The sequence below is a fragment of the Geotrypetes seraphini genome, chromosome 2, assembly GCF_902459505.1.
Source record: "Geotrypetes seraphini chromosome 2, aGeoSer1.1, whole genome shotgun sequence".
NCBI classification, from domain to species: Eukaryota; Metazoa; Chordata; class Amphibia; order Gymnophiona; family Dermophiidae; genus Geotrypetes; species Geotrypetes seraphini.
In genome coordinates this window covers 252,830,125-252,855,897 of record NC_047085.1, presented here as the reverse complement: position 1 = coordinate 252,855,897, position 25,773 = coordinate 252,830,125, and the positions used below count along the sequence as shown (strand labels likewise).

The following is a 25,773-nucleotide window of genomic DNA, read 5'->3' as shown; positions in this document are numbered from 1 at the left end:
TAGCTCATTTCCCTAGGTGATAGCGTTTGGAAATTATATACATACGTATGTATGGACACACTTAAGAGTGGATGAATATCTTAGTGGTTGGAGCAGCAGCAGCTAAGAACCAGGAAAGCCGGGAGGGTTCATGTCCCACTGAAATTCTTTGTGATCTTAGGACAATATATCGCAAACTTTGTCAAGCCAAGGCACACTAAACATAGTGGTTGCTGCTCGAGGCATCCCGAAGGGTGCGGATGTTGATGCGATGATGTCACGTGCATGTGTGATGTCATCATGTCGATGTCCGCACATGAGCAAAGGCCCTACAGACAGGCCTTGAGCCGCCAATGGGAGGTGCCGGAAAGGAAGACGTGCAGAGAGGAGAGGTCCTGGCACCGACTGATAGCCTACAGGATGTGCCTCTCGCCGTGAGAGGCATGTCCTGTGGCAGACAGCTGGCGCCGGCGCCTCTCCTTCCCGGTGTCTCGTGGCACACTTGAAATCTCGGGCGGCACACAGTTTGCAATACACTGGCTTAGGAAGTCACTTCACCCCCCACCTCCTATTTTTCAGGTATGAAGTTAAATTCAAATATAGTAGGCATTTCCCTGGACCTAGTGGGCTCAGAATCTAACTTGCCATCAGCAAGTGGAGACCCTATTGAGATAGTTTTCAAAGGAATTTGCCCAGGTATTCAGTTACCTGGGTAAATTCTCTAAATTGAAAATTTCCTTCAACATTATAGGCACATGACCACATTTTGTAGCAGTGCACATATCCAGACCAAATTTTCAAATGGAAAATCTAGTCATAAGAGACGGACACCATTAGAGAAATGCGCAAACTCATCTGGCTTTCTGTGCTCTTCTGTCTCTTTCTTTCTTTCTTTCTTTCTCTTTCTTTCTTTCTCTCTCTCTTTCTTTCTTTCTCTTTCTCTCGCGCTCTCTCTTTTCTCTCGCTCGCTTTCTCTCTCTTGCTCGCTCTCTCTCTTGCTCTCTCTTTCTCTCGCTCTGTCTGTCTTTCTCTCGCTCTCTCTCTCTCATGCTGCTGCGTACTGCTGGGTTCTGCTCATTATTATGTAAATTTATTGCAATTGGCAACAGCTCTTTTGTAAACAAAGGAGCAGGGAAGAAATACTCTGCTGAATAGCACTTGGTCACTCTTCAATGAAGACTCTCCACAAAGTATTCAAAGGCAAGGAAATAACACTCCAAATGAAGATCAGACTTGTTCATGCACTCATTTTCTCAGTGGTCAATTACAGATGTGAAAGCTGAACACTACAGAAACAAGACAGAAAGAAGATTGATTCATTTGAGCTTTGATGTTGGAGAAGGATTTTATGCATGATATGGACCTTCAGAAGAAATAACAAATTGATTCTGGAAGAGATCAAATCGGCTATGTCACTCGAAGCCCAAATGATAAAGTTAACGACTGTCTTATTTTGGTCAGACAAGAAAAAGATCATTGGAGAAGGACATTATGTTTGGGAAGATTTGAAGGAACCAGGCAAAGAGGGCGACCTGCAATCAGATGGTTGGTCATATTGAAAACAACCATGGGGATGATGCTGGAGGACCTTACTAGACTAGATCTATAATTCATCAAGTCACTAGGACTTGAACGCCAGTTGATGGCATCTAACTAACTGGCAACAGCTCTTTTTTCTCAGTCTGCCTTTCTTTTTTCTCTCCTCTCATCCTTCCGTTTCTATTTCTTAGCACTCTTTCTCCCACCTCAAGCAGAAGCTTTATTTGTACAGCACAAGACTTTTTTTCTCCCCTCCCACTTGGTTTGCAGTGCACTAGAGAATGACACGGGGACTCATTTTCCCATCCCATTCCCGTGAGTTCTTTTCCTGTCCCTGCCCCATTCCTGCAAGTTCCATCCTCATCTGCACAAGCCTCAAACGCTTTAAAACCATAAGTATTCGAGGCTTATGCGGTTAAGGCAGAGCATACAGGAATGGGGCAGGGACAGCGACAAAACTCATGGGGACGGGTCTGGGAAATTGAGCTCCTGCGGGGATGGGGAAAAATTTGTCCACGTGTCATTCTCTAGTTCGCACCTTCCCTTTCTATGACTAGAGCTGCCTTCCACTGCTCCCACCCCATAGCCTTTCCATTGGCTGTATTCTGTCCATAGACTTTTCTGCTAGTGAAGTAGGCAGGGCAGACTTACACAGGGAGAGAGGGTGGAGGGAGTGAATTGGAGAATTGCAGATGGAGATTTTAAACTCAAGCTTGGACTCGTAAAAAAATGTCCATGCTTGCATTCTAGCTTATGGACATGAATGTCTCTAGAGCCCTGAAACAAAACCAGATAGTTGGCAGTCCTAGCCTCCTAAGTCCTGAGCACATCTGACAGAGCCCCCTAAACACTTGGGCCCTAGGCTTATGCCTACTTTGCCAGGACCTTAATACAGCCTAGCAACAGGTGTTAGTTTGCAGCACACATAGCAACTAATAAGAAAACTATATGATCCAGTTGGTGGCGAGTGTGGTGCAGTGGTTAAAGCTAGAGCCTCAGCATCCTGAGCTTGTGGGTTCAAACCCTTGTGACCCTGGGTAAGCCACTTAATCCCCCCATTTCCCCAGGTACATTAGGTCCACTGGGACAGACAGGATAAATATTTGAGTACCTGAATAAATTTCTGTAAACCGTTATGAGCTCCCCTGGGAGAACAGTATAGAAAAGCTATACTCCTATTGGCGTGCTTCCGTGATCAGTAGTGTGTGGCGCAGTGGTTGGATCTACAGCCTCAGCACCCTGGGGTTGTGGGTTCAAACCCCGCGCTGCTCCTTGTGACCCTGGGCAAGTCACTTAGTCCTCCATAGCCCCAGGTACGTTAGATAGATTTTTGAGCCCACTGGGACAGAGAGGGAAAATGCTTGAGTACCTGATTGTTAAACCGCTTAGATAACCTTGATAGGCGGTATATAAAAAAAAACCCTAATAATAATAGTAGGTCTGTGGCCGCAGGAGTGCGCATGCGCGAATCCCCAGCACTTACCTACACTCGCCGGAAGGACTGGACCCCAGCGCTAGACATCGTGCTCTCCTGTCGGCTCCTCTCACGAGCCGCACCAGCGTCGGAGAAGGCTTCCGACGCTGGCGGGGATCGAGAGGAGCTGCGGCGACACCTCAAGGGGCGGGAAGGGAAGCGCAGAAAAAAAACTCCAGCTGCTACTTTCTTCGCGGGCCGACTCCAAACAACCTACACACGCTGCTTCGGGGCCTTCTACTGCCCTGATTTGCTCTGCCGCGTCTCTGATGATGTCATCAGGGATGTGCCAGAGTAAATCAGGGCAGTACAAGGCCTCGAAGCAGGTGTGGAGAGTGCTGCACACGCGAACTCACGGCGGGAAGGGAGAAGGGGGAGGGCCATGCTAATTTAAACAAATGGGATCCGCTGAAGAGGTTTCGTGCAAGGTCGGAGTCGCTGCTTCCAGAAGGGAGCGCTGAGAACGCAGGAGACGGAAGCAGACGCGCCCCCCCCCCCCTCAGCGCAACAGCGGCACCGAGGGAAAGGAGGACAGCTTCCCCCGGAGCTTTCAGTATGGCGCGTCTCGGGGGGGGGGGGGGAGTCATTTATATTTGTTAAGTAATATAAAACTGTCAGCTTGGGAGAACAAATCTTTTTTTTCTCTATAAATAGTCTATCTACTACCCCACAATTTCCTTTTCTGTTGAACTAAAGCATGGCATTTATTTTAAGCAAGATGAATTCTAATTTGAACAGGATAGAAGTTGTTTCTCTTGGTGTCTAAACCCGTCTTTCATGTAGATTTGTTAGAAAATGGGTCACATTTTACATAAGACCTACATATATTTGTGGTTGGGTGTGAAAAGATGTGTGTAGGTGAGTGTGGGGTGGGTAGATGTTGTGCGTATGTGGTGGAGATGTGGTTGGCTGGGTGGGTTTGTGGAAGGGGTATGGGGATTGGTATATATGTGTATGGGGAAGAATAATAATCCTCTATAATAAAACCCTAAGCGCGCATGCGCACTTAGGGTTTTATGTTTCCTGCCTCAGTGAGGTGTGCTTCCATGCAGAATTCGATTTTCAAACACAGAGGCAGGGAGAACATGGAGGCAGGGGACACGCTGGCGACTCCCCCCTTCCACCCTAATTCACCAACCGCTGCTGCTCCATCTCTGATTGCCGGCTGTAGCAAACCTCGAAGGCCGCTGTGCACCTCGATAGCACGTTCCTTCTGATGCACAGTATCGTGTCACAGGAAACGTGCTACCGAGGTGCAGAGCAGCCTGCGAGGTTCGTTACAGCTGGTAGGCTGTTTTAAAGAAGAGGAGCCGCATGCTGGACAGGGGAAGCAGGTAAGGAGTGCTGCTGGGCAGGGGGAGCAGGGAAGAGGGTCAGGGGGAGAAAGTAAGGCGTGCTGCTGGACAGGGGGAGCAGGGAAGAGGAACAGGGGAGCAGGGAAGAAGTGCTGCTGGACAGGGGGAGCAGAGAAGAGGGACAGGGGGAGCAGGTAAGGAGTGCTGCTGGACAGGGGGAGGTAAAAGGAAGGGAGAAGGCCTACTGCTGGACAGGTGGAACAGGCAAGGGGTGATGGTGGACAGCCGAGGAAAGAGAGAGACAGAAAGCGGCCAAGGAGAGAGAGAGAGAAAGAAAGAAAGACACACACATCTATTCTAGCACCCGTTAATATAACGGGCTTAAAGACTAGTACAGAATATTGTCTCTCTTTATACTTTAATAAAATAAGTTCAGTATAAAATCATAACTATTCGAGGCTTGTGCGGATGGGATCTGACAGTTTGCAAGGCGGGGATGGGGACTGAGCTCGCGAGGACAGGGACGAGCTCACGGGGGCGGGAACGGTGATAAAGTTTTTTCCCTGTGTCATTCTCTAGTCATAGGTACAGAGCACAAAATCTTGATTATCCCAGGCCGTAAAATGCATGTCTCTCTGCTTCCTATATACCTCTAGCACCCCAGCTGTTCAGTCTTCATATCCCTACACATAGCTTTATCAATGCACCTCCATCCTGACTTGCAGCACCCTTTTTAACTATTCTAGTGCTGCCTGTTACTCATCCTCCACAGTTGTGCAGGTACTGAAACCTGTGCTTCATTGATGTAGGACAGTGATCCAGAAACTCTGGAGTGGTGGAGCAGAGTTGGAGCAGAGGGATTCTTGGTGTCTGCCTATTGGTGCTGTCCTTGGGACCGGAGACTATCAAGTTCCCCTTGGTCTGTCTGTCTTTGCAGTGTTCTGGAATTGCACAATGGATGGAAGGCCCTGTGTTCTGGGAAGAGAGGGGCTGGAGGGAAGGGGGAGGGCGCTGGGCCAGCAGTGCTCTGTTTATAAACATAGCTGTGCAGAGTGGCTCAGCTCTTGTAGGTGAAGGGTTCTATATGCAAGAGGGCGGGCTTGGGCGGGGTGAGACAGTTTCCCGGGAGACCCAGATGCATTGCAAGAGGAGGAGGAGCTCTGTGACATTTTGTACTAGGAATGGGTATGGATCCAACTTCCAAAGCATTTTTCTCTCTCAGCAGAGATGGTGAGGGATTTGGAGTGGAGTCTCTAGTAGGGGTGGGCTGTTTTTTTTTTTTTGTTTTTAATAACTCTCCCTGTTACTAAAAATTCTTCAATTCTTTCATTCTTTGATTCCCTATGTTACAAATTCCCCCTGCAATAGTGGTTATTAGCTTAGGGAGCTGCACTAAATGCTCCGCGCTGCTCCCGGCGCTCATAGGAACTCTGCGAGCATCGGGAGCAGCGCTGAGCTTTTAGCGCGTCTCCCTGTGCTAATAACCGCTGTCGCGGTTTAGTAAAAGGGGTTGGGGGGGTTATTTGCTATTTCCTTGTAAACTGCTTAGAACTGTAAGGCTTATGTGGTATATAAATAGATAATTATGTTATGTTTTTGTGCATTTTTTTCGTTGGTGGTGTCTTCCACTCTAGTGTCTCCTTTAATGAATCATGATATGCACCATCATAATTATTTATTTAATTTGTTTTCTATCTCGTTCTCTCCAAAGAGCTCAGAACAGGATACAGGATCCCATCCTCTGTACCCTTTTAGTGCTTCTTTCTCTTTCTCTTTTTCTTTTTCTTTTTCTCTTTCTTTCTCTTTTTCTTTTTCTCTTTTTCTTTCTCTCTTTTTCTTTTTCTCTTTTTCTCCTTTCCTTCTGACTGGAAAAGAGATCCCTGGCCATCACAGAAACTTTGTATTTGGACCAGGAAAAAAAGTGATATTGATTTTATATTCATATGAGCAACTTTGTAGTTGGCTGATATGTTCTACGACTGTGTCTGAATTAAGTAGGTTTAGTTTTGTTTATACCCCTTATATAGACAGTATTGCCAAAACACAGCTGTTTGGGGTTTTAATGAGTTTTCTGTTTTGCTTGTTTTCTGTTATTGCATAATACCTGAATAAATATGTTTTATCTATTTTTAGAAAAGATTTACACTTGTGTCCCTGATGTTTGTGTTTTAGCACCTTCACTGCTTGTTTTGAGCACTTTAAAAGTCCAGTAGAGATTTTTTTTTTTTTGGTTTGTTTTAAGTATTTTTTATTTGATGCAAGTATATAAATGCTAAAACGCAGCATATTCATAAAAGGTTTACAGAACAATGAAAGAAGAGGTGACATCAGTTTTTTCTTGTTTTCTAACATAACATAACTTTATTCTTCTATACCACCAACAATCAAGCGACTTCTAGGCGGTTTACACAGAAGAGAAACTGGATAATCAGTGAAGTACAAAGTATTGAGAATAAAAGTACAACATGTTATCTAAAGTATAGACAGTATAAAATTATTATTAAAACTTCAGTTAAGAAATGAATTTACTAAATAGTACAATCTTAATCCCTTTTCGACATGTGCTGTAAGATTGCATGGTTCCGCTAATATAATTGCCCAACCAGGACTGTTGTTTACTTGCTTGGAATGCTAGCATCCTATCCAAAAAAGACCTGTAGGGCATTCTTAAAATATCACCACCCTTGTCCACCTGTGTCCTACCCCCAGAGACAAACACCATACAGACAATTTCAGGCAGAAGCAATGAATAAGATGGGACTAAAGCCCAGGACCAGAAATTTGGAGGGAGCCCTTACTCCCCCCCAAAAAAAAAAAAAAAAAAATCCAGTGCAGAATCCTACCTCTCTCTAACATGTACATGCTTCATGGCCTTCCCACACTGCTGGAGAGTTCTTTAGTAATAGGGAAGAATTAAATAATTCTGAGATCAATCTGGCCATCTTATCCTCTGCTTTAGAAGATCTGCAAGAGAACCTAAATCTTAGAAACATATTATGAATCCTGGGTCCTATAGGAGCAGCTTGAAAAGGCAACATTTTACTGTTGGCTAGGAAAAATCCCATATCCAGCAGAAATTCAAATTTTGCCTGAAAAGCCAAAGAGTAGAGCACACCCTACATTACTTGCTTATGTACACACATATACATATAAATGCCAAAAGTCTGCTTAAATGTTGTTATGCAAATGTGCACTTTATTTGGCATGTTTACAAGAGGATGTACACACACGGACGGAGCTTGGGCAGAGTTCAGTCTTACATAACAATATTTAGGCATTTGTAATAGCCTGAGCGGATTTTTGAGGTTAAGTCGGTGCACACACAGTAAGACACACATGAAAGATGCAACAAAAACCTCTTTATTAGTTCAGAAACCTGAACCCTGTTACTACACAGGCTTAGGGAAGGAAAATAGTCTTTTAGTTCTAAGGCAAAAGTCTTGAAATGGGCCTTTGACTTACAGAACCCAGTGGTGGCCACACCCCAACAGCACTTATCTCAATTAACTGGAACAGATTTTCTAGGGCACAGCCATTAGCTTCAGCTCCGTCGTCTTTTCCCAACAGGAGTCCACCTGTTTCACTGCGTGCATACAAAGCATCTGCTGCATTACCGTTAACACTTTTGTGTATCCAGTACTTCTGACACAGACTTTTATGTACCTGATATGTTTTTACTATTTAAATTTTGTGAAATAAACAATTTAAATATTTTATGCAAACTTCCTGTATCTCCAGAAACTAGAATTCTACTTTTTGTGTTTTTGGATTCCCCTTTGAGTCTGCTGCCACCCTCGTACTGTCAGGTCTTGGACTGGTCCTTCCTTTTACAAAGTTATGTCCACAGTAGGAAGAATTGTGTTTTTATTTGGGGGGGAGTTCCTCATTAGCCCATGACTCCCAGTTCCTGCCTAACCCTCTGTTTCAAGTTTCAGGTTGCCTTATTTTAGGCAGTTACAATTTAAAAATTCTTGTTACAGAAGCTGCAATACATTTTAAGAAAAGAGAGGAACAAAGATCGTCATCTGTTTCTTGTCCCAACATGTATCTCCAGGTCTTGGTATCAGTTTATCATGGGTCAGTAATAAGAGCTAAACTGTATTAAACATTTTGAAAAAAGTTGTTTGAAAATCCTGGTAAGATGGCTCCATAGAAGGTACAGAGGCAGACTGTGTGTTTGTCTGGTAATGGGTGCAAACAGATAGACGGTTGAGATTAGGCTGAACACATAACTACCTCAAGCAGGTTATTTCTGCCGATGGGGAGCCATTCCTAGCGGAATCTGCTGTTGTAGTCTAATGGTTCCCACCTACGCTAATTAAGCTGTCTTAACTTTATCGATTTTACCTGATGTATCCTTTTTATTGATTGTTTTTATCTTGTATTTTAAATATTGACTGTATGCTATCCTTTGTTGTGAACCGCTTCAAACTTTTTGGTATAGCAGTATACAAGAAATAAATTATTATTATTATTACATACCCTCTATCGCATCAGTGGCTCCGTGCTGCAGTCACTGATCGCCTGAACAATAACACTCTTGTATTTCCAAGAGCAGAGTTAAATACTGCTTGTTCCTGGAAATTCATAGTTCAGCAACCATTTCTGGCCACCCTTAGCCTTTGCTAGATCTGCTTCATTGGTATCTTCCTGTGCGAAGGATAGGGCCTGCATTAGGGTGGTGTAGACAGTTCAATTTCCCTATGCTATAGGGGACATAAAGCCTTCCTGAAGTTGAAGCAGATTTCAAACTGCTTGTGGGTTTGGGGAGCCTCTTCCCAAATGTCTTCCCTGGGCCACAGCACATTTAACACTGGCCCTGGTGAAATTTTTGGACACTTATGTGCCAGTTTGGAAAGGATTTCATTTAAATAACTAACTGTAACAGACTGCCAAACAGTTTTTTCTATGTAGGTAGAAGACCGGTTCCTCCGTTGAGATGGTATGATGGGGTTAATTGAATTGAGATAAAAGCATTCAATAAACCAGAAAGGGGATCGGTTGTATATATCGTGTTTCCCCCCAAATAATACAGTCTTATATTAATTTTGGGTCAAAAAAATGCATTAGGGCTTACTTTCGGGAATGTCTTATTTTTTTCATGTACAACAATCATCTCTCCCTTCCTTTCCTCCACCCCAATTCTTCCTCTTTCCTTTCTCCCCAACCCCCCATGTGCAGCATCATTCCTCCCCCTCATCCATCCCTTTGTGCAGCATCTTTCTATCCCTCCCTCCCACCGTGAGACTGACATACCTCCGCTCCGAGGCCTCCTAAAGCAGCAGGGGTGGGGGTTGCTAAATTGACGAGTCTGATTTTTTTTCAGCAAATCAGGCAGCACCAGTGTCAAGGATGGAGTCGGGGAGTGTCGGGGACATTTGGTGGGGGTCAATCTTAACTAAGGCTTATTTTTGGGGTAGGGCTTATATTAGGAGCATCTTTAAAAATCATGCTAGGGCTTATTTTTGGGGAAACATGGTAGTCGCTGCCCATGTGGCTTTATTAAATTGTAGATCGCTGAAACAGAAGTCTTCCCTAGTATATGATATTATTAAAGAATATAATTTGAGTGTTATTTGTTTGACAGAAATCTGGTTACAATAAGGTGAAGACGTTTATTTACTTCAGGCAGCCCCCGATGATTTTTCTTATTTACACTCTTCACATATAACAAAAAGGGATGGAAGATTAGCCATTCCGTTTGAGAGTAGGTTCATAGTAAACAAATTTAATATTCTTCATTTGCCTTACTATGAAGTATTGATTGCTAAAGTAGCACTTTCTATTCCTGTATACATAGTAGTATTTTATTGTCCTCCGGGGGCTGTCAGCAGCGATTTGGGATTCCATCTATCAATCTCTTGTAGAGATAATGATTCAGTTTATAAATATACTAATAGTAGGGGATTTTAATATGTAGGTTGATGATTTAGCATCTTCTTCTGCTTCAGATTGTAGGATATTTTTTCAGATACAGGCCTGAAACAACATGTTACAATCCTCAACACATTTGGGCCATACATTAGACCTAGGGCTTACACATTCTTCTGTATTAGGTACTTGGGATCTGAGTTGGCTACCGTTAGAAACAGGATACTGGGTTTCATGGACCTTCGGTCTGTCCCAGTATGGCAATTCTTATGTTCTTTTACTTACTGTACATAGAAACATGATGGCAGATAAAGGCCAAATGGCCCATCCAGTCTGCCCAGCCGAAATAACCATTATCTCTTTCTCTCTCCAAGAGATCCCACATGCCTATCCCAGGCTTTCTTGAAATCAGACACAGTCTCTCTCTCACCACTTCTTCCAGGAAGACTGTTCCATGCATCTACCACTCTTTTCTGTATAAAAGTATTTCCTTAGATTACTCCTGTGCCTATCGCCTCTTGACTTCATCCTATGCCCTCTCATTTCAGAGCTTCCTTTTAAATGAAAGAGATTCGACTCATGTTCATTTACACCACATAAGTACGGTATTTAAACATCTCTATCATAATCTCCCCTCTCCCGCCTTTCCTCCAAAGTGGCTTAGGGACATTGCTGCTGCCTGCCAAGCTTGGTAAAAGGGATTTTTGACCACTTTCAGAGGAAGTCTTCAGCTGACATAGCTTGAGGGTCCTCATCAGCTGGAGCATTTATATTTTACACTTCTCCCTCCGTATTCACGGTTTCAGCATTCGCGGTTTCGATTATTCATAGGTTTTAGCTTTCTGGCTCCTCCCCCCCCCCAAATTACATCAGCTTGCATAGAGAAATTGCTGATTCCAAACGTTTACAGAGAAAATCGCTGATTCCCAGCACTTTCTTCACCGTGTTTTGCCTCTCCTTCAGGAACAGGCCAGGTCTCCCACCATGTTGTTCGCGGTTTCACCATATTCACGATGGTTTTTATTAGAAAACAGCGAATAACATATGAAAAAGTTATTTGCGGTTTTTCTGTATTTGCGGTTCTATTAATCCCCTATCACAGTGAATATGGAGGAAGAAGTGTGTATTTACATTAGAGGCTCTGGCAGAGACCCATTTACAAAAACACAAATGGAGGAAAAATATATGTACACTCCTTCTGGAAGGAAGCATGAAAAAATCAAAATAACAACATGAGAAAATAAAAATATTTTAACTAATATATTTAATTTTTATATAAAGGAAGATAGTGCTCAGAGACATGGAGGAAAAAGGGGAATGAATTCCCCCCAAAACCTCACCACCTAATCATTGCAGTACTTTCCAGTTAACAACAGATGGTACTTTTCAGTGTGTTGTAATGAAATAAAGTTGAAAAACTTATCTTTAGTTATAATTCTTTGGCCTTGACGTGCCACTTTTCACATCTTCATCAGGAAGCCAAACAAAAAAGATTAATAAGACACAAGTCTTACATACAGGGTGTCAGTCTCTGAAACACAAACCAAAACATTTTTTTAACATTAATGAACAATTGTCAAACATTCAAATGCAAAATATAACAGAATTAATTGAAGCAGAACCAAAGGGTACCCCAAGAGCTATACAGAACAGGCTTTAAAGAAAAAAATTATCATCACTGTTTGCTGCGGCAAGGGACGCCAACTGAAAGTTTTAAAATGGAGATTTTAGCGCTGCAAACATAATTACTTCCCAGCTAGGAAATTCTGCTGTAGTACGGTGGCTGAAACAGGACAACAGGAGCACAAGGCAAAACGGTACTATGTGAAAAATTCCCATATACAGAGGCTGGAACAGGACAAAAACATTTACAGAAAAAGGTCAAAAGGCGTTCATATGGAAAGTACTGCAAAAACGCTGTGATACCACAGCAAAACTCAGTAAGCAAATAGACAAAGACCTGTGAGGTTTATGATGTTAAAAAAGCCTGCCATTCGATCTCATTATTTAGACCAGCAGGGAATAAGGTGTTGAGTTTAATATATTCACCTTTGTTCCATAGATACCCTGCTAGATTGCCTCCCCTGGCTAGAACAGGTACTTCTAGTACAGAATCTTGTAGACTAGACAGTGGCGTACCTAGCATATGTGACACCCGGGGCCCATCATTTTTTGACACTTCCCCCCCCATCTGTATGAAAAACATGATTTTAAGTAACAATCCACATGTCACACATGAATATCTAGGAAAAGGCAGTATCTTACATAATGCAGTGAGCAGTACATCAATAAACCCATTGTAAAACTAAACAAGACAGACTAGTACAGATCTACACAATCAATCCTAACAAAAAACCATGTCTTTTCAAGCACACAGAACACAGAAAACACCTTCGCCTAGTATGTAATCACAAACTAACTCCTCTCCCTTTTACATAACTGTAGTGTGGTTTTTATCCACGGTGGTAACAGCTCAGATGCCAACGCTAAAAAACGCTCTACAGTTTTGTAAATGGGGAGATAGAATAAAAATACGTAGACAAAGGTTAAACTGAAGCAGCAAGAAGCTGGACTCTGCATACAATGCAATATCACAGAAACAGCTATGCATCTTACCTAAAGCAAAAAAATAAATAGAATTTTTTTCTACCTTGTATAATCTGGTTTCTGCTTTCCTCATCTTTTTGTCACTCTCTTCCTTTCATCCACTGTCTACCCTCTCTCTGCCCCTTCTATATGGCATCTTCTCTCTTTCTATTCCCGTTCTAGAAACTTTATGCATCCCTCTTCCATGTCTCCCTTCACCCCATAAGTCTGGCATCCATCTTCCTCTCTTCCCTCCTCCAGTGGTCTAGCATCTCTCCTCTCCTCTTCTTCCCTTCCCTCTCCCACACCCACATGGTCTGACATTTCACTCTCTCCTCTCCCTTCCTCCCACTTCCATCAGCATCTGCTCCCTTTCTCTCCCTCCAACCCAATTCCATGCAGTATCCTTCCCCCTTATGTCTCTTTCCCTGCAATTCCATCAGCATCTGCCCCTTTCTCTCCCTCCACCAGGCTTCCATACCACCATAACCCCCTTTCTCACCCTTCACCATGATTCCATACCACCCTGACCCCCCTTTGTCACCCTCCACCATGATTCTATACCATCCTGACTCCCTTTCTCACCCTCCACACCCTTCCATACCACCCTGACCCCCTTTATCACCCTTCACCATGATTCCATACCACCCTGACCCCCCCCTTTGTCACCCTCCACACCCTTCCATACCACCCTGACCCCCCTTTGTCACCCTCCACCATGATTCCATACCACCCTAACTCCCTTTGTCACCCTCCACACCCTTCCATACCACCCTGAACCCCTTTGTCACCCTTCACCATGATTCCATACCACCCTGACCCCCTTTGTCACCCTTCACCATGATTCCATACCACCCTGACCCCCCTTTATCACCCTCCACACCCTTCCATACCACCCTAACCCCCCCTTTGTCACCCTACACACCCTTCCATACCACCCTGACCCCCCTTTGTCACCCTCCACACCCTTCCATACCACCCTGACCCCCCTTTGTCACCCTTCAGCATGATTCCATACCACCCTGACTCCCTTTCTCACCCTCCACACCACCCTGACCTCCTTTCACCGCCCTACTATGCTCCTTTCTTTCTCCATCCCAAAGGTCCCGCGATGACTGCTTCTGCTCCAGATGGAAGAGGTAAGTGACGTCGGTGGGGGCTGGGCCGGCAGATGCAGTTAGTTGTGGCAAGATCCCGCGATGACAGCGGCTGCCGGTCCACCCCCCTGACATCACTTACCTCTGCCGGAATAGAGGCGGTAGATGGCGCAGTCATCGTTGGACCTTCGTTCACTTCATCGCGGCTGCCAGCTCTGCTCTAAGTACAGCAGCCGCGCTGAGGTTCCGGATCCAGCCGGCTTTGCACCTCCTTGGAGTGTGCACCCGGGCGGACTGCCCCTCCGCCCCCCCTTGGTACGCCACTGAGACTAGATATAGTATGCTGGTGTAGAAGCCAATGTTGCACAAGGGGGGGGGCTTTTAAATTCTGGATGCGTATTCTGCTAATGTGTTCTCCTTTACGTGTCCGCATTGCTCTTGATATGGGACCCACATATAATTTGGGGCACGGACACTGAATGATGTATACGACCCTGTTGGTCTCGCAAGTAGAAAAACTGTCACAGTAGGCATCCCTCCAGCCAGCCATTTGAAAATAAGATAAGGGGGAGAGGGTGGGGGTCATATTGTAAACCTTTCCTGCCCTTGATTGTCATTTTGCATCTGGTATTGTTAATTGTATAGTATACATTTCCCTATTATGTTTATTTTATTGTTGTTTTTTTAATTATTTCCCTTTGATTTTTATCTATTGTTAACCACTTTGATTTGACTTTTTTTGTTAATAATGGTGGTATATCAAATAAAATAACTAACTATAACTGTCATTGGAGGCACCGGGGGGAGGGTTACGTGGCGGCGGGAGAGCTTGGGCAACTCTTCTGCTGCCGAAGGAGGGTTGGGGGGTGTTGGTTGGTGGCGGGAGACATTGGGCATCTCTCCCGCTGTCGGGAGCTGTGTGTTGGTTGGCTGTGGGAGATATTGGGCTTCTCTCCCACTTTTGTGGGTTTTTTTCGTTTATTCTGCGCATGTGCCCATCATTATAACTAGCGATGGGCACATGCTAATTTAGCGAGTCTTCGCTGCTCTCTGCCAGACTTATTTGCATCAGCATTTTTTGGGCAATGACTTGCTTTTTAAAAATTGTTACTATAACAGCTGCGATAGCAGCCGGTCGGTTTTTTTACACAGGGTTTTTTTTTTTTTTTTTTAAATCTAGCCCTGAGTTTTTATACAACATTGGAGAGTGAGGACTGTTGAAGCACAGAAGATCTGCTTGCCTGCCAGAGAGTGAGGGCAGTGAATCTAGGGCAGTAGTCTCAAACTCGTGACCCGGGGGCCACATGCAGCATGCCAGGTACTATTTTGAGGCCTAGGTATGTTTATCATAATCGCAAAAGTAAAATAAAACAGTTTCCATAGCAAAGCAGCAGATGAATCCAGAGACTAGTGGGTATAGCTCACATCGACCAGCAGGTGGAGATAGAGAACTGATTAACAGTTGGCCTTAAAGGCTGGTGTTCCTTCAGTTAATTCAGTTTTGCTCTATCTCCCAGCAGGGTGGGAGCTATACTTCTAGCTCCTGGTCTCTGCCTGCTGCAGGATAGATGGAAGTGGTGTTCTGTTAGGATTCCTCTGTTGAGACTAGTTCTCTTCAGTAGGTGGGGGTGCCTGGCTGATTGGTGCCGGCTTTGGGAGGTACACCTGGGCCCTCCCAGGTCCCTGCTCCACCCTCCCCTCCGTTGGATAGAGGGGTTTCTTTCCAGGTGCAGGATATTGGCTGGCTTCTTCATTCCAGTATAAAAAAAAAAAAAAAAAATTTAGAGCCTTCCTGCTAGTACTGAGCCGGGCAGTGGTTAACTCGGCTTCCAGTACATTTACCAACGAGTGCCTGGCTTCGGGGGTAAGCGGCGGACCGGGTGAGTGTTTTCTTTGCCTTTTTTGAGTGTGGTCGCGTTTCCCGGGTGCCGGGCGTCTTGGGGGGCGGAGTCGTCTTTTGGCGGCGTTCGCCGCGTGTGTAAAAAAAAAAAAAAAAAAAAATCGCGTCGGAGCTGTTTGGCAGGCCGAGGGGGGATGGCTGAAGAAGTTGGTCAGCGGTGTTCGCGCTGTGGGGAGCGCCGAACACGGTCGGGTCTTTGTTCTGCCGGGTGCTTGGAAGCACAGGCAGACGACCCGTTTTTGGCGGCTTGCGAGGCGGCCATGTCCCGGGTGCGGGAGTCTTGCGCAATGTCCCCGCCGCTCGGAGCCGATGCAGGGTTGCTGCAAGACTCGGCCATGGAGGACAAGAGTGAGGCGGCGGGGGAACAGGCGAAAGCGCTGGAGGCCGGCGCGGCCCCTCCCCTCGGCTCGGAGCAGGGCGGGGGAGTCCCTCTTAGCTGGGGTGCATTTTCGCCCGAATTTGTATTGTTGCTCCATCAGGCATTTCAATTGCAGCGCTCGCAGCCTACCCAGCCGGGGCTGGGGGCCGGGCGGTCCCTTGCAGTACCCTCTACCTCTACGGGGGGGGAGGGGACAGACGCTAGACCCACGGCAGGGGCAACAGGATCCCCGGGGCAGTCACAGGGGGCTAAGAAGCGCAGGCTAGTGGCTGCGGAGGCAGTGGATATGTTGCCCAGATCTCCTTTCTCCCTGCCTGAGTCATTGGAGGAAGGGGAGCTCTTGGATTGGGACTCGGAGAGTATCCCGGGTAGGGAGGGGGATGACCCTACGGCTATCCGGTTGTTCCATAGAGAGGAGCTTTCTTCTTTTATTACAAAAGCTTTGCAGAGTTTGAACATTGCTCAGGAGGATGCCACGGGGTCTGGTAACCCCTTGATGGCAGGTACCCGTGGGCCGTCTAAGGCCTTTCCGGTCCATGAGGCCATGCAGGAGCTGATCTCGGCGCAATGGGAGGCGCCGGAGGCCAGTTTGCGGGTGGCAAGAGCCATGAGACTCTTATATCCGGTCGTTCCGACCGAACTGGATAGGTTTAGATTGCCTAAGGTGGACGCTCTGGTGGCAGCGGTGACTAAAAGAACTACCTTGCCGGTAGAAGGGGGCGTGACACTTAGGGATGCACAGGATAGAAAGGTTGAGGCATCCCTAAAGATGTCCTTTGAAGTGGCTGCAGTTACCTTACAGGCCGCAATATGCAGTTCTTACGCGGCGCGAGCTTGTCTGCAGTGGTCACAAGGGATGACCGATAATTTGCTGGAGTCTGGAGGTTCTATCCCTTCGGAACTGGCTGATTTGGAGTCCGGCTTGGCTTATTTGGCGGACTCCTTGTATGATATTATTAGGGCGTCTGCGAAGCAGATGTCTCTATCTGTGGTTTCCCGCAGGTCCTTGTGGCTCCGTCATTGGGCGGCCGATGCGGCATCCAAGCTCCGACTGGTGAGACTCCCATTTAAAGGGGGTTTATTGTTTGGAGCAGAGTTAGATAAACTGGTAAAGGATTTTGGGGATACCAAAACGCAGCGTTTGCCGGAGGACAGGGCTAGGCCCCCGGTAAAGGCCGCATCGTCTAGGCCGCGTTTCCGGGATGTTAGGCGGGCCAGGGCTGGTAAGCCTTTTTCTAGGTCTGCATCTGGCCCGTTTTCTGCTTTGAGACCTCGGTTTCAGCAGAGAGGTTCCTTTCGGACGGCGAGACCCTCTTCAGGGCAGTCAGCCCGTACCCCAGCCAGTCGCCCTCCACAATGACGGGGGCTTGGCTCCCTCCGCCCTGCCCTTAGGGGGTCGGCTTTCGGCATTCCGGGCGGAGTGGGCCAAAGTCACGTCAGACCAATGGGTATTGGACATTGTTCGCGATGGGTACAAATTAGAATTCGCCGCTCCCGTCGTAGATTCTTTCTTGGTGTCCCCGTGCCGTGGTGCGGCCAAGGGAGCCGAGGTCCGCAGGACACTGCAGGGGCTGCTCGAGCTGGGGGCGGTGGTACCGGTGCCCCCGGAAGAGGTAGGCCGCGGTATTTATTCCCTGTACTTCATTGTTCCAAAGAAGGGGGGGTCCTTCAGACCAGTGCTGGATCTCAAAGGGGTCAACAGATTCCTCAGCGTGCGCCATTTCCGAATGGAAACGGTGCGCTCGGTGATTGCGGCGGTAAGACCAGGAGAGTTCCTCACGTCTCTCGATCTCAAGGAGGCGTACCTCCATATTCCGATATGGCCTCCGCACCAGAGGTATCTGCGGTTTGCGATTCTGGGCCAACATTTCCAGTTTCGGGCCATGCCCTTTGGCCTGGCGACGGCCCCCCGCACTTTTTCCAAGGTCATGGTGGTAGTAGCCGCTTTTCTACGCAAAGAAGGGATTCGGGTACACCCTTACTTGGACGATTGGTTGATACGCGCCTCGTCCCGGCAGGAGAGTTGGGCGGTGACGCAGAGAGTGATCTCTCTCCTTCAGTCTTTGGGGTGGATTGTCAACTTTCCCAAGAGTGTTGTGGCCCCATCGCAGTCTTTGGTGCATCTGGGGGTACAGTTCGATACGGCTCTGGGGAAGGTGTTTCTACCCCGAGATCGGGGGGAGAAATTGCAGGCTCAAATTCGCCTCCTTCTCGGGTCACCCAGACCTCGGGTTTGGAATTATGTACAGGTGCTGGGCTCCATGGTGGCGACTCTGGAGGTGGTTCCCTGGGCCCGGAGCCACATGAGGCCCTTACAGCAGTCTCTGCTCTCTCGCTGGTCTCCAGCTTCTCTGAACTACAATGTGCGTCTCCAGTGGAGTCCTCGAGCAGCTCACAGCATGCGCTGGTGGCTCCAGGACTTGCATCTTTGGAGGGGCATGCCGTTGGCCACACCGGATTGGGTGGTAGTGACAACGGATGCCAGCCTGCAGGGCTGGGGAGCCCAGTGCATGCAGACGTCGGTGCAGGGAATTTGGTCTTCCCAGGAGGCTCAATGGCCCATAAACTTGTTGGAGTTAAGAGCGATCCGGTTAGCGCTGCGGGCGCTTCAGGCCCTAGTTCACGAAAGGCCGACCAGGATCTTTTCGGACAGTGTCACGGCAGTCGCATATGTCAATCGGCAAGGGGGGACCCGGAGCCCGCAGTTAGCCGAAGAGGCAAGACATTTGTTTCAATGGGCAGAGCTGCATGTTCCGCTTCTGTCGGCGGCACACATTGCAGGGCACGAAAACGTGCAGGCGGACTTCCTCAGCAGAACTCTTCTCGATCCGGGAGAATGGGAGTTGTCGGCTCGAGCGTTCGGCCTGCTAGTCCGTCGTTGGGGGTTGCCAGAGATGGATCTCATGGCCTCTTCCCGCAATGCGAAGGTGCCTCGGTTCTTCAGCCGACGCAAGGATCAGGGATCGGAGGGGGTGGACGCATTAGCTCTCCCGTGGCCTCCGAATTCCCTTCTTTATGTATTCCCACCTTGGCCCATGATAGGGCGGGTGTTGCAACGCATCTCTCGCTTTCGAGGCAGAGTAATCCTGGTGGCTCCGGATTGGCCACGGCGGCCGTGGTACGCAGATCTGATGCTGCTGTCGGTAGGCGAGCAGGTAGCGTTCCAGGTAACTCCGGACTTGCTAACTCAGGGTCCAATATTAATGGAAGATCCGGGCCGCTTTGGTCTTACGGCCTGGCTATTGAAAGGGCAAGGCTGAAAAAGAAGGGCTATTCTGAACGGGTGATTTCTACCCTGCTTAAGGCTAAGAGGATTTCAACGTCAGCCTCTTATGCGAGGGTCTGGAGAGTCTTTGAGGCATGGTGCGGAAGACACGGAATTGCGCCTTTCCATGCTGCTCTGCCGGCTATTCTTGCGTTCCTGCAGGAGGGCGTAGAAAAAGGGTTAGCATATAACTCTTTAAAGGTTCAAGTATCGGCCATTGCCTGTTACAGGGGCCGGGTGGCTCGCTCGGCTCTCGCATCACAGCCGGACGTGGTGCGATTCCTCAAGGGGGTTCAACATATCAGGCCGCCGGTTAAGCGAATTTGTCCAACTTGGAACCTTAGGCTCGTCCTTGGAAAATTGCAGGGGGCACCTTTTGAGCCCCTGTCAGCGGCCACGTTGAAAGATGTCCCACTAAAGACAGTTTTTTTGGTAGCGATGGCTTCAGCAAGGCGAGTATCGGAGCTGCAAGCGCTTTCTTGCAGGGAACCCTTTTTGCGTTTCTCGGAGACTGGAGTGACGGTGCGGACGGTGCCGTCCTTCCTGCCTAAGGTTGTTTCGTCCTTTCATGTGAACCAGAGTTTGTTCCTGCCATCCTTCAGGAAGGATGATTGGGGGAAGCGTTTTTTGTCGGTACGGCTACTGGATGTGCGCCGTATGCTTCTCCATTATTTGGAGGTGACGAATGATTTTCGCCGGTCGGACCATCTCTTTGTCGCGTTCGCGGGTAAAAACAAAGGGATGGCGGCGTCTAAAGCGTCCATTGCGCGTTGGGTCAAGGACGCTATTGCTTCGGCGTATGTGTTATCAGGGAAGAAGGTACCGGAGCATCTTCATGCTCATTCCACTCGGGCTTTGGCTACATCTTGGGCGGAGTCCGGGGGGATGTCATTAGAGGAGATTTGCCGGGCGGCCACTTGGTCGTCAGGGAATACTTTTTCGAAGCATTATCGGTTAGATGTAGCGGCCCGTTCAGAGGCGAGTTTTGGCGCTGCAGTGCTGGCGGAGGCGGCATTGGCGTCCCACCCAGTTTGAGTTTGCTTTGCTACATCCCACTAGTCTCTGGATTCATCTGCTGCTTTGCTATGGAAGGTAAAATTATGGTCATACCTGTTAATTTTCTTTCCTTTAGAAGCAGCAGATGAATCCAGAGCCCCTCCCCAAGTGCACGGGCTCGGTGTAGGGTGTTTATGTCATTAGGGTAGCCGGGGCTATAGTTGGTAAGTGTATTCTTTCAGGACTGAAAAAAAAAAAAAAAAAAATTTTCAATTCAATTAAAATAAAAAGAGGGAAAATATCAATGGTATTCAGAAGAAAAAGACAAATTTGTTACTGGAATGGAGTTTGTGGCTGCTCATTCTCCTTTCGGGGTGCTTGGGCAAAGTGCATAACTGAATTAACTGAAGGAACACCAGCCTTTAAGGCCAACTGTTAATCAGTTCTCTATCTCCACCTGCTGGTCGATGTGAGCTATACCCACTAGTCTCTGGATTCATCTGCTGCTTCTAAAGGAAAGAAAATTAACAGGTATGACCATAATTTTACCTTCTTGATCAAATGTCTCTTTAGCTATAAATGACAATATTATTATTAAGACTTAGCCAGAAGGGAAGATTTATACATTATAAAGAGTTTTAGCTCATGCAAAATTGTCATTTCTGAGGCCTTCCAAATCCAAAATGTGGCCTTGCAAAGGGTTTGAGCTTGAGACCACTGGTCTAGGGTGTATCTATACCCAGAAGCTAGATTATAATTGTGGAGGGCTGATGAAGAAAAGAGAGGCTGCTGATCACTTTAAAGCAGACAAAAGACACATTACTGGGAATAAGTAATGTAACACCGGTCCAGTCTGTAAGGAGGTTTGAAAGATATATGAGAAGAAAGAAAACAAGACTAAACATCTATGAAATTTATACTTTTTGCAACTATCTCGCTTCAGTTTTATGGACTATTTGCTTCATTTTTTGCTATCCTTTCTGTGGCATAGATTATTGGACTGTCCAAAATGTATTAAATGTGAATATATCTGAATGCCTATTTTTTTTTTTCTATTAGAATCTGCATTTAGTGGATCCCTTGCCTGTCTGTGTGCATTGGGAAACAAAGGTTTGGAGGAGTTTGGTACTTATTAGTAACATACATGAACAGTTTGGCTTGTGTGCTGGCCTGTTAGGTCCCCATCAGCCCTGTTACCTGAGAGGTCTGCTACATACCGGTAAACAATTACATGTGTATATATTTTCTAGATTGGAAGTGCCCTCCGCTCTCATAGTAACATAATAAATGATGGCAGATAAAGACCCGAATGGTCCATCCAGTCTGCCCAACCATACCATCTCTTTAAATTACTGATTTAATTTAAATTTTCCTTTTTCCTAGCTATTTCTGGGCCAGAAACCCAAAGCTCTGTCTAGTACTTTGCTTCGGTTCCATCTACTGAAGTCTCTGTCAGCTCACTCCAGCCCATCTAAACCATCCCAGCCATCGAAGCCCCCCCCCCCATCCCATCCTCAACCAAACGGCCATATACTGACAGACTGTGCAAGTCTGCTCAGTACTGGCCTTAGTTCTTCAATATATACCATTCCTTAGCAACAGCAGCAGATGAATCCAGAGACCAATAAGATAGCCCACATCTACCAGCAGGCGGAGATAGAGAAACTGATTAACAGGTGGTCCTACTGGCTGGGACTCCTCCTGCATCTCCAGTATTCTCTATCTCCCAGCAGGTTATGGTTGCTATTCATCTAGCTCCTGGATTCTGGCTGTGGCTGGAACATTATTTTCTGATTCGAGATCCTCTGTGTTCATCCCACACTTTGTTGAGCTCTGTCACCGTTTTCCCTCTCCACCACCTCCCTCGGGAACACATTCCAGGCTTCAATAACCTTCTCTGTAAAGAAGAATTTCCTAATATTACGCTTGAGTCTATCACCCCTCAACCTCAGATTATGCCCTCTGGTTTTACCATTTTCCTTTTCTCTGGAATAGAAAAAGAACGGTTGATCCCTTTTTTATTGGACTAACTTAAATAAATTTTTTTAGACAACCTTTCAAAAGCAGAACATTCTTCAGGGTGGATTTAAGGAAAAGATGACTGTATCAGAATTCATATGTGAAACATGAAAAGCAGTCAAATGACAGTATCAAGGGAAATGTTGGGGGTGGGGATGGAATGAGAAACGGAAAGAAAGATGTAATCAGAAGGTGACAAAGCAGTATAATTTTATGGTTTATAATAGGAAACTCAGTAACAGATTACTGTTAAGACTTATCAAGTGGATGTCAAAATATTCCATCATTTTAATTTCAAAGATCTTACATTCTTAGATTTTAAAGTTACCTGTTAATATTCTGATCATAAAGTGATTGATGCAGTGTCCAAGTCTTGAAAAATGCTCATCCACAGAGGTGTGAGCGGGCGCAAAGATAGATTTCAACTAACAGTTAGACTTGGCATTCCTGTTGCCATAGCAACTATTCAGATAAGAAGAGCAGGGAATGCAAGGAAGAGACCCTAAATCATCCATTTCACCAGCAGTTAAGAAAAACCACTTTCAAGCCTAAAGTTAGAAATGCAGAATTGAAAATAAGCTACTATATTTATCTAAACTAAACTAAACTAAACCTTAGGTTTGTATACCGCACCTTCTCCGCAATCGTAGAGCTCGGCACAGTTTACAGGGCTGGGATAGAAAGGAACTCCAATATCTGGTGCAACCATCCCATTTTGAGGTGACCTTTAAATCTTATATTAGAGCTCTAGGCTTGTCAGGCCTCTTCAGATGGAGCTCTGTAGGGCAGTGTCACTGGAAATAATTTGCAGTGAACCACTGAATAATATTAGAAATGTGAATCTTAAACCAGTGATGGCCTAAAGTATCATTTTCACACTTGCAAACAAAAAGCACAATTTAAAGAGAATAGTTTTCTTTGTGCAGCCTGATTGTGACTTGATGCCGTCATTGACTATTCCACTTCAGTCCTCCCGCTGTACTTATCTGCATGCAGGGACTTGTTGGGATTGCTTGGGGCTCCTGCAGGGTGTGTGCCTATTTCTGCAGATTGGTTCAGCTTCACATTTCTTGGAAATAAAAACAAACACACACATTAAGGGCAGGTGCCATTTAAAAGACTCCTTCTTTCAACTAATTAAACTATGGAATTCGTTGCTGGAGAATGTGGTGAAATCAGTTAGCTTATCAGGGTTTTAAAAAAGGCTTGGATAATTTCCTAAAATAGACATCCATAGGCCATTATTAATCCTAGGATAAGCAGCATAGGCTTAATCCTAGGATAAGCAGCATAGAATCTGTTTTGCTACTTGGGATCTAGCTAGGTACTTGGGACCTTGGTTGGCCACTGTTGGAAACAGGATACTGGACTTGATGGACCTTCATTGTGTCTCAGCATGGCAATTCTTATGTTCTTATCAGGGCAGTGGAGTCGGAGTCGAGGAGTCGGAGTCGGAGGAAATTTCGGGTACCTGGAGTCGGAGTCGGAGTCAGAAGTACAAAAAACTGAGGAGTCGGAGTCGGAACATTTATCTACCGACTCCATTTTTGAACTTGGCATACCAATCACGAGCGATTCTTTCAGCTATAGCACCCACTATATACACAGCACAAATGTTGCGAGCAGCTTCTGCGGCCTTAGAACCATGATTAAAAGCAAAAAGAAGGTGGTGTCGAAAATGCTAATTTCTCTCAACTTGACATTCCATTTTAACGATCTGAAAATTAACCAGTGCTGTGGAGTCGAGGAGTCGGAGGAAATTTCGGGTACCTGGAGTCGGAGTCGGAGTCTGAAGTACAAAAAATTGAGGAGTCGGAACATTTATCTACCGACTCCACAGCCCTGGTTCTTATGACTCTTCCTATGGTGTTAGAGATGAGCCCTGTTTGAAAGCTTTGCTTGCGGTCTGTGTATTTACCTGGGTTGGTGGAGTTTACAAGTTTGGCCATGGAACTCAAATTTTTGGCCCATCTCTGTGACTAATCTCTTCTCAAATTGTCCCTTCCCGCACCCCATGGCAGACCCCTGTTTTCCCAAAACTGTATACTGATCACTTTTAGAATTGTGTTGGTACAGATTTGCACCACCCTGACATTTATAGGGTGAAAGGGGAGCATCCATCTCCTGCCGAAATAGCTGCTTGCTACTTACTGCTTCTGTGATGACCTTAATTATACGTTCATTTTTAGTAGTATCATCAGAGGATCTTTTCTTATCTTTTCCCTTCCCTTTTATTCCCAGCTTGTCCCATGAGCTGCTGGTTTCCATGGTGTTTCATTCTGTATAATGTCAGGGAAAAGGAAGCGAAAGAGAACTGGCCCTTTCACAGAGGAAAGGAGAGCAGCTCTTTTCATCCCTCCAGCAAACTGTCTTCTTTTCATACTTGGTGATGTTAAAAATAGCAGAGCTACCCAGTTCCAGGCGAACGCAGATTGGAGGCCAGTCTGGATTCTGATAGCCCTATCTTGTATGATGGGACTCGCTGTGCTGAATTCAGTGGAGAGAATCAGGGACTACAGTATATACCAGTATCACACTGCTTTAGGAGGTAAACTTACTGAATCGGGATGGGCAAAAAGTATTCAGCCTGGAACTGGGTAGCTTGGCAGCTCTAGAATATGAAAAGTAGAGATTGGCAAACCTAGACCAGTAGTGAATGCTTGCAGAGACCTGGAGTATGTCTCTAGGGAACCAGCCTATGTCTTTTTCATAAACAACATTCATAAGCAGCCTCAGAAGGAATGCAGATGGGAACCTTAACTATAAAACTGAGTGTACGAGTAAACAGTAAGCACAGACCGAACACGACCCTCCCCCTTCCTGTGCAGCTACTGATGAATTTTTCAAAACAAAAATATGTGCATGCCTTTCACCTTGAAAACTACTCCAGGGAGCTTCCCAGATGGGTTTACACTAGCTGTTTTTGGCAGGCAGGCGGTTATAAAAGCTTATTTCCAAACTCAAAGCTTTGCAGGAGCTTCTAAAGTTACCTGCTTAGAAGCTAACTTTGAAAAGGTCTTCAAACATAAAAACATGACGGCAGATAAAAGCCAAATGGCCTCTCTAGTCAGCCCATCCCCAGTAACCATTATCTCTTTCTCTCTCTGAGAAAATCCCACATGTCTGTCCAGGACCTCTTGAATTCAGACACAGTCTCTGTTTCCACCACCTATTCCAGGAGACTGTTCCACGCATCTACTGCCCTTTCTGTAAAAAAGTATTTTCCTCAGATTACATCCGGAATCTATCGCCTCTTAACTTCATCCTATGCCCTCTCATTGCAGAGTTTCCTTTCAAATTAAAGAGACTCGACTTATGCGCATTTACATTACGTAGGTATTTAAACGTCTCTATTATATCTTCCCTCTCCCGC

The 25,773-nt window shown here is 46.1% G+C and overlaps 1 protein-coding gene across 2 annotated transcripts in view; it reads left to right on the top strand.

The window, feature by feature from the left end:
• CSDC2 (cold shock domain containing C2) overlaps positions 1–25,773 on the top strand; it is a 133,332-nt gene that overhangs the window by 41,002 nt on the left and 66,557 nt on the right. Inside the window, exon 2 of one of the 2 annotated variants that reach the window (XM_033929376.1) lies at positions 8,268–8,364. The exons of the other annotated variant lie outside the window; for it this stretch is intronic. Coding sequence (XP_033785267.1) covers positions 8,361–8,364 — 4 coding nt within the window. The 5' untranslated portion in view covers positions 8,268–8,360. The remainder of the gene's footprint in view (positions 1–8,267; positions 8,365–25,773) is intronic. 2 annotated transcript variants of the gene reach the window in all.